The sequence below is a fragment of the Idiotropiscis lumnitzeri genome, chromosome 3 (genome assembly GCF_059441095.1).
Source record: "Idiotropiscis lumnitzeri isolate Australia: NSW breed Sydney's pygmy pipehorse chromosome 3, RoL_Ilum_1.0, whole genome shotgun sequence".
Classification (NCBI taxonomy): Eukaryota; Metazoa; Chordata; class Actinopteri; order Syngnathiformes; family Syngnathidae; genus Idiotropiscis; species Idiotropiscis lumnitzeri.
Window position 1 is genome coordinate 2026352 of NC_142393.1, and position 16744 is coordinate 2043095.

At 43.6% G+C, this 16744-nt stretch overlaps 1 protein-coding gene across 2 annotated transcripts; it reads right to left on the minus strand.

The window, feature by feature from the left end:
* Positions 1–3151: 3151 nt before the first annotated feature.
* LOC148339381 (aryl hydrocarbon receptor-like) lies at positions 3152–16012 on the minus strand. 2 transcript variants are annotated; one of them, XM_088291058.1, is made up of 12 exons: positions 15870–16012; positions 15129–15265; positions 14180–14367; positions 11718–11830; positions 10870–10959; positions 10421–10547; positions 9880–10010; positions 8817–9022; positions 8614–8723; positions 7548–7689; positions 6158–7457; positions 3152–5012 (listed from the first exon to the last, which is right to left on the minus strand). In XM_088291058.1, exons 1-12 carry the CDS (start codon positions 15882–15884, stop codon positions 4863–4865), a joined length of 2709 nt encoding a protein of 902 aa, XP_088147184.1. In that variant the 5' UTR covers positions 15885–16012; the 3' UTR covers positions 3152–4862. The 2 variants fall into 2 exon arrangements, with proteins under 2 accessions (XP_088147184.1, XP_088147185.1); XM_088291059.1 differs by lacking the exon at positions 15870–16012 and adding an exon at positions 15749–15767.
* Between the last annotated feature and the right edge of the window lie 732 nt (positions 16013–16744).

Consider the following 16744-nt stretch of genomic DNA (forward strand, 5'->3'; position numbering starts at 1 on the left):
GGTCAGTTCAACAGAAAATAAATAGAGTGAATTTGTGAATAGTGAAGCGTGACGATGTGGGGATTAGCGTCTTTAATTCCTGCCGGAGGAGCATGTGCAACTGGGTGGAGGTCAAAGCTCATACAGTATGTGGGTTACAGAGAGGGGTGGGGCGGAGGTGGAGGGGGTGCTTCTGCCCTAAAAGCCTCCCAGCTTTTTCATGCTGGCCATTAGTGGCGTCTTTAAAGCTTTATGACAGCGCGCATAGTTTGGCGCGCCACCGTCTCAACAGTTGCGATCCCCTCTTCTGCTCTGCTGATTATTGAGAAGGAATCGGGTGGTCCAACGTTCCAATTTGGAATTGATGCGGTTCAACATTTTGTCAGGTGATGTGAAGTACGAGCAGAAATTTTGCACGCTTCTTCTGTCCCTGGCGGCTGCGTACAGGAAGCCGAGCGGTGCGCCAGGATCTGCTTGCTGGCTTGGATGTAATGCACCCTGACAAGTCGACGGGTGCCGACAGGGTGTGTGCAGTCACAGGATGGAAGGAAGACGCTGTACTGATGCACACTTGCACATTTTGCAGCAATCCATTACTTCACCCCATACTTTACATTTTTAGAGAGAGATTTTCATCATAAATTTTCAGTCGCTGTTTCTCAGGGCATAGCACACATACATTAAGTAAACATAAGAAACATCACACATCAAGTCAATAAAAAAAAGTAGAGCTAAGGCGATGAAGGGAACCGGCTTGGTGGTGAGAGTCAGCACATCTAAATCTGGAGCCGTGTTCCACACTCAGAAAATGGTAGAGTGCTATCTCTGTGTCGGGGAGGAGTTACTGCCCCAATTTTTTTTCACGAGTGAAAGTACAATGGAGTGTGAGATCCCTAGTCGGATTGTTCCAGTTCTTGGAGAGAGACGGAAACCTCTTGCTTGAGACAGGCCTTTTTGTGTTAGCATTGTTTGCTGTCAGTCCCACTCTGACACACTGTCGTATGGCGTTCCACAGGGTTCCATTTTGGGCACCCTGCTATTTTCATTGTATTTGCTGCTACTGGGTTCCATCTTCAGGAAGCGAGCTATTTCCTTTCACTGCTAAGCAGATGACAGTCAGAACTGTCACTTTTGCCCTGTCTGGTGGAAATCAAGGCCTGGATGTCAGTGAACCTCTTGAATTTCAATTAAAAGCAAACGGAAATGATGGCTTTGCGCCAGTTAAATTGGACAGTGGATTTTAATTGGAAGAAAAATTTTTTGGAGTAACTGTTTTTATTGCTTTAAATCTCTTTGTTCTTGTACTTCTGATTTCTACTTTTGTGTGCAGATGTGGTTGTTGATGTAGTCGGAACACAGGAACATGTCCTACCGATGAAACGGTCCCGACTCAGACAGATACCGACTGTTGCCATGGTAAATGCGGTAAATGATCTCAATGCCCATGCGAACAAATTTGCTCTCAGCCTCTCCCAGCGGGCTTGGGATGCAGGAGACGGCGGCACCACAAAGATAAAGTGGGACACACAACATCTTGCTTGGATGATTGATCATGTCACAATCGCACAAAGTTAACCATCTGAAGACGGCGAGAGAAAGAAAACTCTCATAAATGATTCCGGGTGGCTCATTAAAGATGCAACGTCAGCAGCGTTGTGCACTCAGCGGGTCGCAGGAGCTGCCATCTTGCCCTCCTGAAAGTCATCTCATATTATTTCGAGAGGTGAGCCCAAACGGTGGCGTTTGAGGCCATCTGAAGCCGCTGCCTCTGGTATCGGTCACTGTGTTTGTTTGTTTTGGGATCGGTTGTGAGTTCACACCCATGCTGGTGCAAAAAAAGTCTTGAGCTGGGGGTTGGGGGTGTTGTCTGCTTGTGCTAAAAGCATCCAAAGGTTGCCGCTGGCGTGCATCACTTCAGCAGTGGTCTGATCGTTAAGTAGAAGTGTGTAAAGAAGTCAAGCAGAAATGTCAGCAGAGAGGTGTTGAACCTGAGGCCTGAACGACTGTAATTAGTTCTTAGCCAACTGCCCAATAGCCAGCTAGGCCAGTGCTTCTCAAATTGTGGGGCGGACCCCCGCGGTGGGATGCTAAGGCGGGCGTGTTTGACCCTGGGGAACATGCTTTTTTCCCCGCCGTACTCCAATAAAGTGTAATTGCACATCCAGTCCAGTAGTTGGCAGTGGCGCTCTCCTAACTCGACGGTGTAGGTTTGTTTTGCAACAAAAATGCTATTATTTAAAGTTGCGGCGGAAAGTGGGTGGTGGTGGGTGGCGCGAATTGTTTTCTTCTTGTTCGGGGGCGGCGTAACAGAAAGTATTTGAGAAGCACTGAGCTAGGCCAACTTTCCACACAAATTTGCGGCACCAGTTTTGGGATGCTCGGGCGATCAGAAAAAGTCCAGAGAGACGCAACAGAAGGAGATGACAGCAGATGCGTTTGGTTGTGATCGCACCATTTTTATTTCCACATAGCTGAAAGACGAAACGTTTTAGAGACAAAGTTACGATCATTTGATAGAGACAAAAGTAACGGTGGGAGGCAGCGATCCTTTAACAGTAAGCAGGACTTGCCAACGTTTCTGTTTATCAGGTGAGTGATGGTGAGTCCCAGATCACCTCTGGGGTACTTTTTTGTTTCCGTGGTAATAAATAATACGCATACAACACGGAATCATAAACTGGCGTGCCATAGGTGATTTTTAAGAAATATTTGTAAAACAACAACATACATTTACATGCAGACTAGCACACATATTTTTAAGCGCGTTGTGAAGTGATTGTCTCGTTTCACGCAACAGTACTTGTCACAACTGGGTTTTATACATATAAAAAAGTCCATTTACAAAAAAAACTAAACAAGAACATTTCATTTAAATGCATTTTTTGGGACATTCAACACGGAACCACTGCTTACATGCTTCCCATTTGGTTTGGAATTTGTGCTAAATGCTGAATGTTGCTAATTCACTGTGCGCTTATTTCACCGAGGATGGTGGAAAAAAAAAAACAAAACATTTTCAGCAACATCGGAATAATAATAATAATAATAATAATAATAATTTGCCCTTTATTAGTCCCACAATGGGGAAATTCGAGATTCGAACCCAGGCCTCCTGGGGAGACTGGGTCCTGAACGCGGCGCCTTAGACCACTCGGCCATCCTGGTTTTGCTGGTAGACATATTGAACACAAATATAAATCCAACAGTTTTGTTTATGCTTCCATTTTTCATGATCGGACGATCGAAAACCTTTCATAGACACAGAGGGTCGATTTCTCTCAAATATTTGTGGGTCGTAAACCTGCCGCCGCCCACATTTTTTGCACAGGTGTGCCTTGGGTTGCCCACACTTGAAGGCCACTCTAAAATGTTCACGTTGACTGAATTGCGCGATGGGGTGGGCGATTATAAGTCGCATCTTTCTGAAAACGTCACAGATCACGAATGGACTTTGTACTCATGGAACTTGGAGCATGTTTGGGATGCTCTGAATCGGCGTATAAGGCGGCGCGTTCCACTTGTAGCTAATCTCCAACAATCAACAACCAAAAAGTGGTGAGAGCAGATGTTGACTGGTCGTCTGCGATGCCCCAAACTGCACATTTTTGGGTGCCCTCCTATGGTGGTGAATGTAAGGCACACCTGTGCAATAAGCATGCTGTCCAAAATGCATTCGATATGGCACACCTGTGAGAGGGATTGGATGATTTTGGCAAAGAACAAGTGAACACTAAAACAGATTGAGACAGATTTGTGAATGATATTAAAGAGAAAACTTGTGTTTTGTGTTCACAGAAAAAACTTAGGAAAGTGTTGCATTTATAATTTTTGTTCTGTGAAGATTCCGGTTATCAGGTGGAACAAAAGAGCTCAAACAGAAAATGGACATCTCACCTTGTGGAATGTTTGTACGTCATTCCTTTGGGTGAGAGCATGTCTTTCGGTACACATTTCACCATCTGCATTAAGTGTAAATGAGCAACAACAAGGCAGTAACGTCTCCAGTCGGGACACGAAAATGCTTTTCTTGTGACATAACCGAGCTGCTCTGATTATGTCGGGAGCATGCGGGACGTTGAATGAAGTGCACAGTCCTCGGAGGCACAAATGCAGCATTATTGCAACAATACCTTTTTCATGTTATAACGTGAACTGAACACATTTATTTATGAATTTGACATTTTCACGTAGACACAAGATGAACGGGCAATGTTAAATAAAACCGTGTGAAATATCATATTTGCAAATAATGTGATAAGAATGAAGATATTGTTACAACAATACATTTTCTCATAGTCACAGAATCCTATTCACGTAAATTCCAGAGCTGGGCTGCCCGTCCCGGGGGCGGAACGGTCCGGCCTGACCGGACGCCCATTTTTTGGGCAGGGTTTTTTTTTTTGTTGACAAATTTTAATAACGGGCGCGATTAAGCAAGGTTTAGTCCGGCAGACAATTTTTATGAATAAGGCCAGAGGGTCGAGGCCAAAACGGTCCCTCCATCCGTCCGGAGGGTGGGAGACTGACCGGCAAAAAATTTTTACGTTTTGCAGCAATATGCTTCTATGCAGTCAAAATAGCAACTGCATTCTTCAATAAAAGTTGAGCAGGAAGTTCCACTTGGAATGAAGCAGAAAACTTAAGGTTTAGTTTGCAGAAACAGTGACTGTCCAGCTTAGTGGATGCTGCTTCCCTTCCTGCAGTAACAAGTGAGCACAAATGCATCCTGCTCATGAATGTCTTTGATTCTGTGAGTGCAGGATCATTCCAACCCACGTACAAGTCCACCGGTTCAGAGACAGATGGTGGTAAATGCTTTGTTTGTGTTTCGCAGAATCTCTCACTGTCTTTTTATTTTTATTTTTTTATTTGGTACCTTCTTGTCAGAGGATAAATTCTGACTTCTGAGTGTCTGAGAGTCCATCAGGGCACGTTTTTGGGACGTTGGCTGCCACTTCTCGGTTCCCGTTGGACATAAGACAGGTCCGAATGAAGGTGGCGTTGGCGACGTTGAGGAGGCAACCATTTTCCAGCTGAAAAATAACACAAGCAAGTCATCACAATAAGACGACAATGACTCCTGTAGACAGTATCGTTCAAATGTCTGATTTTTGAAAGATGCTCTATAAAAAGCAGTCTACTAATCATATTACATCAGTGCCGAGAAGGTGAATCATTCAGAACAACAACAACCCAGATTTCTTCTCATCATGAGGCAAATAATGACAAGCAAATTGTAGGTCAGCTGTGTGACATTCACTGACCCTGAAAAAAATAACACCAGAGTACTTGTGAATGGATGTCTGCCAGGTCAGGATGCTTTGGGGCCAACTCGGTCCCTTATTCTATTGATTATTGTACTCCATCTTAGGAAGGCCTCTTCTGTTCTCTCTCCATCGGCTGGGGCAATCGGAGAGCTCACAATTGTCTCAAAGATTTATGTATGCACATGAGATAGACGGCATCGAAAAAGGGTCCTTTTCTTATTTACATAGCATGTCTGGTCACATCATCCCAGTTTATGCGACAAGTCATGCCTGAAGCTTCGATGTGCTGACTTTCTATGACTGCAAAAGAGCTCAGCGCAGAGCTGAGGCGATGCATTGTCACTACTTTGGTTGACAACACTTCAGGCCTTGTCAAATATTTCCAATTGAGCCAAAGAGAATACTCTTGACTAACTCAATTGTGCAAACACTTTTAGTTCATGAGGAAGAAATGAAGAGATATCTTGGAAAAAAAGATATCTCACAGATGAATATTGGTCTCAATCAAAGTTCAGGTTTAACATAAAGTGGGACAGTCCTTTGTTCATGAAACCTTCCGCAACAACGCAACGTGAGGGTCAAAGATAGTTTGAACTTGAAGACGATGACAGCGCCTCAAGCGATATGATCAAATGCAAATGTCCAATACGATCTACGTGCAAAATCATCAGAATTAGCAGAATGCCAACATCTGACGAAAGCCACAATTTTCGAAAAAACATGACATCCTGAGGAAGTAGTCTTTGCCATATAAATCGACCATATATAAAACTTTAAGTCTGCTGAGCCCCAAGAAGTTCACAATGTCTGACGTGTTTGTACACAAATGTGAAATTGTAATGACGCATGTTCCTTTCAGCAGATAACAAAATAACTTTACAGGTCCAAAAGACAATTTGTTGGAGTCTTACCTGGTTGTGGGGATCCTGTGTGGCGTTGGTGGTGTTGAACAGGCTGTAGGCCTCAACCGAAGGCTGTGTCAGAGCCAAAAACTGCTCCAGCTCCAGAGCAGAACTCTGCGGAGGATATTGAGCCACAGCGGGGGTCAGAGTTGTACTCTGGAGCTTGTGAGATTCCTGAGCCGGCAGTGCCTGTGGTTGCAAAGTGTCCACCAAACGTTGGTAGTGACAAACGTTGGTGCCATTCAGTGCCGACTCGCCCGCTTGCACTACGTTTGAGACCACAGGGTCAACCAGTACATTATGAACAAAAGTCGTGCGTTTACTGGGCCAAAAGGTTTCGCCCAGGATCTGGGAGTCGGGTAACAAAGTCTGGCTGTTTCCCTGCTGCCAATGGTGACTTGACGCCAGTGGTGAGACCACGTCTTTGTTGTCCTCGTTGACAAGAGTTTGGTGAATAGTGTGGTTGTCATGACGATGGGCTTTCTCAGCCGTAAGAATCCCGCGGCTCGTACCAGAGAGGATGTTGGCGTCCACACTTCCAGATGGAAACCGAAGGCCACTTGCCCCGATCGGGAGCTGCTGCATTTGCCCGCCGACGGACGGAGTGGCAGAGGTCGCGGTCACACGAGGTTCTTGGACCTGTGTGGTAGAACTTTGGACAAAGTCTGGAAAAAAGTCACAGAGTCCGAATCCAGCTACATTGTTGTGTTCTTCTCTTTTAGATCCCGTCTCCAATGACTCGTGAACGTAGGACATGATTTCATTGTTTGTGAGCTCACTAATTGTGGACACATGGCCGGAATCCATCTGGACTTGGATCATCTTCTCATCCAACAGCAAAAGTTCCAGGTCTTCAGCATTCAAGCCGAGGTTCTCTAACGCACTGAGGAGTTCGCTGTTGGAGCAACTGTCATCTCCATCCAAAGAAAGCGAGTCCAAGGTGGCTAGTAGTGGATCACAAATGGACTTTTCAGTGTTACATTGTGCGGTCATCTGCCAGCTGTCGCCAAATCCAGCCGTCTCCCCTTGCTGTCTGGCAAAAGTACCGCAAGGGTCGGACTTGTGAGCCTCCGAATCTGGTTGACAGACATAAACAGACTGATCCTGTCTCATCAGTGCATCCAGTAAGGACTTTGGATGTACGTTCTCGGAGGACCCTTTCCCCTTTTTGCATTTGGCTTTGCCCTTGAGAGTTTCCGGAAACCCATAGAGCACGTTCCCAGTCTGATAGAGTAGCGCCTCGCCTGTGGCGAAGGTGAAAGGGAAGTGCATGGAGCGTTTCTTCAAGTGTTCTCCTCCTTCCTCATCCCTAGTGAAAGAGAAACAATTGTCACAAAATATCCACTGTCTGTCATATCTACCGTCCAACTGTAATAGCAAGCGGATATCCTCCACTCACACCAGAGGCCTCTGCGTGGCGATGATGTAGTCCGGTTTGCCATTCTTGTAGACAAGACGGGCGTTGGCTTGGACCCATTTCCATCGGTTGTCCTTGGTGAGCAACCTGAAGACGGTGAGGCCACTCTCACCGGTTTTTATCACTAAAATCACATGAGACAAGACATTGACGATGGCGTGGCTCCGCAACTACCGGGAGCTCACATTTGCGAGGTTCTGGCTTCCAATCTCGACTCCCCCATCCCAAACCAGGTTGTTAGGTTTTCTGTAGACTCCAAGTTAAACCTTGATGTGAATGTGGCTGTGGATGCATGTTTGTCTATCATGGCCTGGGACCAGTCCAGGGTCTTCTGACCCGAACTCATCCGCAGCCCTAAGGAAGTCAAGCAATGTCGCACATCGATTTCAATCTTTTTGTCTGCAGCCACGAAACACGGTCTTCCCTTCATGCATGTATCAGAGAGTGGTCATTATGAATGGAACGCTTTCCAATGCATGCAATGTTCAGTTTTTGCACCACTCTATGCAGAACTACATGCATTCAAAGAGAGATTATCATCGGATAACAGCGATGTGGGGCAGCATGGTCACAACAAACCGGATCCTCTGGCGCACGAGGCAAGTAGGACACAAACGGATTGTTTATTTGTAGTATAAGATACATTCTAATGACGCAGCTTTCACAACAAACTAGGACACACACGCACGCATGCGTGTGCACAGGCGCGCACACACACATTAGCTGCACTAGAATAGACACTCCTTGCTGGGAAGGAGAGACTGGCATTGATTTGCAAGCTCACAAAGGTGTGGGTCGCCAGACTTGATGTTCCCATGGGAGACGTATGCACAACCTGGTGCGGCTCTTTTTACGGCACCATCATTTTTCTACTTCCTATTTGCATTTGTTGCATGAAATAAAGACAAGTTTGTGTTCTGGAATTTCATTTGAATACAACATCATGTACAAACATTACAAGAACACAAACAGTCATGGCTCAGTGAGATACGGGCTAAGGTTGAAATTCAGACTTGGCCGTTCGATGGACAGTGAACTACTAACTTACTTCTGACGTGATTTTCAGCACAGTGCAGCATGTCAGCAGCATGGATGAACTGGTATCCCGAACCTCGGACACGGAGCTCTGCCTCCGTGTAACCCAGCACAATTTTACCCCTAAAAAAAAAAAAAAACAGAAACGCGACACTCTCTTAATATGCTTAAAATGGCTGACTTGAAACACGAAAACATCAGCACAAAAGCACATACTTTGCATCACAGGCCATGGGAGTGAAGTCCAGTTTGTGCTTGGTTCTGAAGATCATGTTCTTTGTTCTGATTTCCAGGATAGCTGGCGACTGCAGAGGAGTGGCGACGGCAAACAAGGCGAGCTGTAACGGGTCCCCTCGCTCGGTGGGGCCTTGCAGTCCAACCTGTCCGTGGAGGAATTTCAGTCGACCCTGGATGCTCAACGCCTGAAAAAAGCGGAGACAATTTAGCTTCTTTCATGTCTTTCCTTTTCTCACTGTCTGACAACATTATTTGTACTTCTCAACTTTCTCCTTCTTGATAAAATTCCTCGTTCCCTCCTCAACACACACACACTCGTAAGCGCACAGACACGGCGTCTGGTGTGATGACCCCGTCCACTGTTAAAATTGCTTAATTGACCTAGGTGGGTTTAAGAGCCGTCGTGATGTCAGGAATCTGGTCCTGAAAAGCAGGAGGGATTACGAAAACAAAAGCCATAGTGACCAGTAGATACCAGCAGAAACCGGGCTTACTGCTCACGCAAACACTTTGGGTGGGAGGAGAGACGCAAGTTTGCGACCCTCTGGAGAGCCATGCTGCGACGCCAAGCTTTGTGTTGTCACAAGATGATATTTGTTTTGTTTTGGCATTGATTACGATTAAGTTAGAGCAAACATGAATCAAGCTGCAGCAGAGTACTTCAAACTTGATGATCATGTGAAATCTTCACCACGCAAAAAACCCTTTGAAAAATTCACAAACGTAAACGACTGCCCTACAACATCTTCAGAAACGTCTTTGCAAAGGACGAAAGCTGCGAGTGATGCCATAAATAAAACGATGAGCTAAATAATCCCGTCTATTAAGGGGATAATAATATGAAATTGAGAACTAGCTACGTGACACACGATCGAGGGTCCGTCCACAATAAACCATCACCTCGATAGATTTTAAACAAGTCAGTCAACTTAATCCAGCAAACATTACAAATTTCACTTATTGTCAAAAAACATATATAAAATATAGAAAAACACTTTCGAGAAAAAGGCACAGAAAGCAACTTGCATTCAAGAAATCTCACCAAGAAGCCAGAAGAATTGTCCAGTAGGCAGCGGAAGCGGCAAACAAAGCTTCTCTCAAAGAAGGAGGAGTTTTCCGGAGGAAGTTCATCAGGGTTGTACCTCACCAGGTAGGAGGAGGCCGACTCGCCGTCTACTTGACGAAACGTATCAGCACAAAGAAGAAGTTGCTGAATAGATTGTCCTTGGCCTGCGTGTGTGCATCAACGGCTGGCATGAAGGTAATTGTAAGTGACGTGTCTGCACGAAGGCTGGGTGTGGGTGGGTGTTCACGTCTTTAGACTTTGGAGCGAAAGCCTCATCTCTTTTAACCTCCAATTAGATTAATCAAAAGCAACAAAATGTCTTGCCACAACCTGAATTGTGTTTTGGATTTTTTTTCCACTGTGATTTTTAGTGTTAGTTCATGCAGACTTTAATTAGTCTCTCAATGTGCGAAACGTTTTCAGACAACTCCATGTTGTGATTTTTATATCGCAGAAACAAAATGAAATGAATTGAAATCACAGCGATCCTGCTGAGTCAAACAAACGGTGGCCCGACCTGCTGCAGTTTCTGAGGGCGACTCAATGCTGTCGGGAGGGTTGAGCGCCCAGTGCAGGTTCCTCTTCAACTCTTGCTGGTCTTCCGTGTGAATCAGCTCCAACACACTGTGATGCATTACATCCGTCTGACAGGACAAACGCAACAAAAGTGGACTTTTATTCAAATATTATATGAATAATTTGATCATCACAGTAAACAACATGAGATAAAACGAGATTAGCTTCTTTGTTTATGTAGGTTGGCGGCAGTCCTCTCCAACCTTAAGGAGACACTTCCTCCAAATGGTGATAAAAATTTGACAGCATCCATCCATTATCCAAACCGCTTTTGCTCGCAATAGTCGCGGGCGTGCTGGAGCCTTTCCCAGTTATCTTCGGGCAGTATTCATTTTTAGTAAACATACACGTGCTGCATTTTGCATGTTTCTTCGTGGTTTTATCTTGTACCTGATGGAAGCCAAGGTAATCCTGGATGGTATGAGAGCAGTAAAAAATGATTCCCTCCGCTGTGATCACCAGCACAAATCCACTCAGAGCCTGCAGAGACAACACAAGGGACGGTTAGAAAACGAGACATTTCGGCTCACCTGGTGAATTTGGGATGTCGGACCAATGAAAAAAAGAAAGAAAGTAAATGACAAGTCTTATCAATGAGTTTGATTGAGGATTCAAATGAGCACAAAGTTTGTTGGCCTTCAGCTCACTCGTGACCCTGAATAGCAAATGCTGTAAAAATGGATTTGCTGTGACTTCCCTTTGACAAACGTCAGAAAAATCAAAAGACTTTCAATATTTAATGTTCACGGACGCTGCACCTGATTGTGGAAGCATTTCTGCTTGTGTGAACGACTTTCAAATCAATACTAGGATCAGTAGGAGCACTCAATGGGGGCAATCTCCGCCTTCAATGGATTTCGGAAATTTTAAATGATCGTTTAATACAATGAAATTGCGTTTCTCATCAAATAGCTTCTTCTTTTGTCCATTCAATGCCTTTTCCACTTAGTTTTGAGGAAACCCAAAGGGTAGTTTATAAGGTAAGTAACTGACAGAGTAACTGGGATTAATATCTGAGCTAAGGTCTGCTCCATGCTCCTTGTGACTGTTTTCATTTTAGACGTGTTTTTTGCAGCTTGAGTAAATGTCTGAAAGCAAATCTGTGAATGTGTGTCTCCTTTTTTTCTCTCTCAACTTCACTATTGTAACACAAAGCAAGACAAAACATTATCAAACAACAACTTGTAACGAGAAAAACTTGTAAGTCCAGGCACCGATGTATATTGCAACATATTTACCTGAAGCAGCAGTTCCCCTTCTGGCATACGTCGCGCTGCCTGTTCCGGCTCCTGGCCGTCATGGTGGTCACTGATTTTGTTCATGCCCCGAGAGAGATGTTTTTTCAATGCCACTTGAAAGAGGGAACAGAAGAAGAAATCTGATAATCCGATAATCTTCCCGGTCTATCACAAGTGTTAGGTGTCGTATCCCTCATGTGTGTCACCCCGTCTACAAAGTAACAACCAGAAGCTGACGGACGACAGAACCACTTGAGTTGATATCAAGGATGTGCAATGTTTTTCCTCTGAGGGTCAAACTTGAAGGGTGCAAGGGCCAATTTGACATTCTTGAACATTTTCTTGCGGCTCCCCTCCCCGTTTTTTTTTGTTTTTTTTAAAGCATTGTGGCCCATATCAAGTGCTATTTTAGTAACTAACATGTAAACCGCTCGTCTATACAGACCAGTTCAACCACCACAACAGAATGTTAGCCACGCAAGTCAAAAGTTGAAAAGTGAGCCCCCCTGCCCCCACCCCTTCCACAAAGTCTGTAAAGTGGTGTGAGTGGATTATCTTGCTGTGTTTTTACTCCCCAAAGCTTTCATCTCCTCCTCCTACCTCCTCAGACCTACATTACTGTGTGTCTGCGACTTTTGGCAGGGAGGGAGGGAGGGGGGGGGGGGGGGTGAGGTCATCTCATGGCCACAGGCTAACAGGCTGACCTACAATCCATTAAAGAGTGCATTTCACACACTGAGATGAGCTCGGGGTTATCCAGGGGTGATCCAGGCACTTGTTCTGGAGAAAGACAGAAATGGGGGATGACCTCCTGCTGCTTTCTGCAGTGTCAGTTTGATGCCGTTTGCCTTTTACACAATAGTAGTTGCTTCTAGAAAATACATGGAGTGAAAGCTTCCAGAATCGGCAACATTAATTGTGATTAATCACATTTTTCAACTACAATTGTTTATATATTATTCTAATATTAATAATATATTGGAATTAATGTAAAATCATCAAATATGAAGTATATTTAATTCTAAGACTGTTCTAATAGCTTTCGTAGATTCTTGAAATCCATCGAAACAAAGACATCTTTACAGGCATTTTTCTTAGAAACATTCACAACACACTCCAGCAGTGTTGGTTTGCGAGGTCCAGTGGGAACTTGAGAATTTTGATTTTTTTGTTTGAATATTGAAAAAATACAAATCACAAATGTATCCTTGTGTGGCGAATAGCGAGTGTGCGGGCTTCCAGTGGACATTGGTAGCGTGACCACGCTTGTAGCTCAAATCCCATCGAAATTAATAGAAATGCCATCAATCCATTCCATCCCCAAAAATATTTATTTTTTCTGATAAGAAAACAAGCACTCAAATGCGTTGTAATTATTGTAAATAGAACGTAAGAAATGACTTTTTTGTAACATGTTTTGCTTTAATTCACTGGACACTGTGCTTAACCTTCAAGGGGGATGTAGAGTCAACAAAGTGAAAGAAGGACGATGGTGTCTGGTTACGGTTGTAGTGTGCGAGGACCCAAATTCAGGGAAGCGAGGCAGGAGTAAATTAAATAGGAATTTAATGTAAAGAAAACAAAAAGGCAAACGAGGAACTTGGATAATCAAAAACCGCTGAAGTTCAAAACGAGGATCAAAGTAACAAACCAACAAAAGACAAAGACGACTTGAACTTGACTTGAGTAACAAAAACCAAACAGCCTTAACTTGCAACAGCAGACATGGAGAACTGACATCGACAATGACCCGACAAGAAATGAAAGGAAACAGGGAACTAAATACAAGCAAATTAACGAGATAACGTGGAACACCTGGACAAGACACAAAGGGTTAGAGGGAGCTCAACACGAGGGAATAAACGACAAGCACAGCTTGAACGAGAGACATTGGAACACAAGAAAAAACACGAAACTAAATACCAAATCCAAAACGACTAAGACAGACCAAGACAGATGGACCTTAAAGGAGACATACTGTATTACTATTATTAATGAAAAGCAATTTTAGTCGTGGAACAGCACTTCTAAACTTCACATCTACTACTTCACACCTACATTGATTAAATTATCCAACTATGGTGACACAACTTTCATCACTTTTGTGTCAAGTTGTCAACCGTAAAAAAAAACAAATCCCAAGTCGTGTAGTTTCCACTTTATAGACATGATGTAACAAATTTGTGCATGTGACCAATGCAGCAGGCACAACGCCAGACACAAACACCCCACCCCACCCGCATCAACAACTGCTGCATTACCCAAAATTCAATGCAGCTCGGCTTACCTTTCACTTAAGCATGCTAATGTTTGGTCCAATATAGTCCAGACCAAACCAAAAAACACGCGTTTAAAATCATTCTGATTAACTCGAAATTCTTCCTGACTGTATTTGACCATTGGATCTGGATATGGTTCTGTTTCGTCAGATCCTCTGTGATACATGAAGAAAAGTTTCATACCTGAAAAGAATCTCTTGGCCCGGATGTAGCTCACACAAAGCCTCAGGATGGAGAGTTTGTCAAGGCCGGAGATGACGTCCTCAGGGAAGGGCAGCAAGCCAGCTAGCCTGTCCAGCTCCAAGTTCAGACGATCCCGATGCCGTTTGGACGGGTTGGACTTGTCCCCTTCAGTTGGGGTCAGTTTGGTTCTGGTTGTGAGAGGACACCAAGGTATGTATGGCAGGTACGTTATTCTACAGCAAAATTCTTTTTTATGAACACCACTTTTTGTCAACTTCTTCCACATTTGTCATCTGATTCAAACCATTTGCAAAATTAAGATGCAAGCCATCAATTTTCAGAATTCAACATTTTCCATGCGAAGCATGCCATTCAAGTAAGTTAATGAGGCACTCAACAAAAATGTTCGTTACTATTTGCATATCAAATTCAAACTATTAAGAGAATTTCTTTCATGAATAATATGTAATGTAAGCGATAATATGTGGAAAAAATTCTGCAGTAAATGCAAATAATATTCAAATCAACTTGATTAGTCTCAACGGACTTCTAATAGCAGTTTCTGTAGTGCAAGTAGGCTTCATGTTCTATTTTGTGAGACTAAAATTTACTTCAGAAATTGAGCATGTCCCAATGGGTTTCTGTTGCAATTTAGTGTGTTAAAGTTTCTTTATTTGTGCTCATCAGGTGTGCGGTGGAAAATTGTCCAATTTGACCAAAACTATCTGTGCCAATTAATGACGTAGGGCAGCAGGCAGAAAAATTAATAGATAACAGAAAATCCATAATCCACTTTTTGTGACAGTTTTGTTTGATATATTTCAAATGTAAAATATGTGCCTTGAGTCATAATAAAATGTGAAACACTGACCTATATTTTGCCCAAATCAAAATGAGCTCATCGGATGACAGACGGGACGTCCTGTCAATTCATGACACACATTCTTACCCTTTCTGAAGCGGTTTTCTTCTTTTACGTCCCGCGTACATGTTGGCTCCAGTCGAGCGGCACATCCACACGCAGAGAACAATTCCAGCCAAGCGAAGGCGTAAACGTGCCCCACCATCCGAAAGTGGTCCCGCTGACTGGACCACAAGCACGTGATCGATGTGAAACTAGCTTAAAGTAGCAAACATGTCGGACTCACACACAAACAACCGGCGTCATTTGACTGATTCAACGACCGTCTTTCTGGCTCCCGTTCCAAATGGACTCAATTATTATCTCCATCGCCAACCTCCTTAACCAAAATCGTGAGGCAGCCGACCTGGTCGCAGTGGTCGACTCGCTCAAGTGGACTCAGTTGACGTGTGTGGGTAGGGAGGGAGGGGATTTTTTTTTCTTTTTATGATTCCCTTACGAGCCCATCCTGTCTCCTCCTCATCTCGTCACCACCACCATTCTTTCACCACATCATGCCCTCACCTCATTATCGTGTCACCTCTCACCACCTTTTCAATTTACTACATCACCCTTAATATCCACATGCTGCCCCTTGCTCAGATTTTGGAGCATCACATCATCTCTTATGAAATTTTCAGCATAATCATCTGAGTTTAGTCCCTTACATTCATTAAGCGTAGACATCAAACCATTGAGTGGATGGACCAGAATTTTCTTCAGATGGATGTAGAAAAGACAGCAGGGGCTTTTGGACCCACAAATGAAAGGTCAAAGATCAGCGCTCACCTTTCTCTTCGCCATTGAAAGCTACAAATCAATCCAGACATCATGGCGTAATTATTGACTCAGACATGAATTTGAACAACCACTTGAAAGTTATTATTGGTGCTTTTGCTCTCTGTTGCACAACGGCGGTCTGGCGTTGGAAGGGAGTTTCAGAGTCAACAAATAAATTCAGCCCAACTAAGATCACACAGCAACATGCAGGTTAACCTTCCTCCAAGTCAAATAAACATTTCACATCATTATAGTGACACCAAGTGGACGCTTTTGAGCACCGCCATCCCTTAAACAAGCACGCCGGTCAAATCCACAACAATGAGCTGGTTTACTCAATTTCTTTCCAACAGTAAGAACGTCAAAAAATGAACTACGACAAAGCTGCTTTTCTAAGCATCACGGTGTCATCGGAACAATATTTATTGTGGCTACTATGAAAAGAAAAGATTCATACTCAATGTATAAAAGAACAAAACAAAACAAGAGGACAGGGATATGTGTGACTGTACACGATGTGATAAAATGTACTGAAAAAAGGAAAACACAAACACACACCCCGATATACAAATATAGTACACACGCATGGGTTTACATTCACACACAAACTAATCAAGTAAATACAGTACATTCTGTATACACAAATACACACTCACACACTCTCTCAAGTAATATTATGGTTAATATACTGTAAATGGGTTCTCTGTCCAGGTTCATGCCAACTTTTTTTCCTTGGTTGGTGCCGCAACCTTCCACAAAACGGTGAGGATTTAAAAAAAAAAAAAAAAGCTTTTTTTTTTTATGTTGCTAGTTATGGCTTCTTTAGTCATTTGGCCGTTTTGAAGGCACATTACCATTAAAAACATGACCACAAAGGAACACAA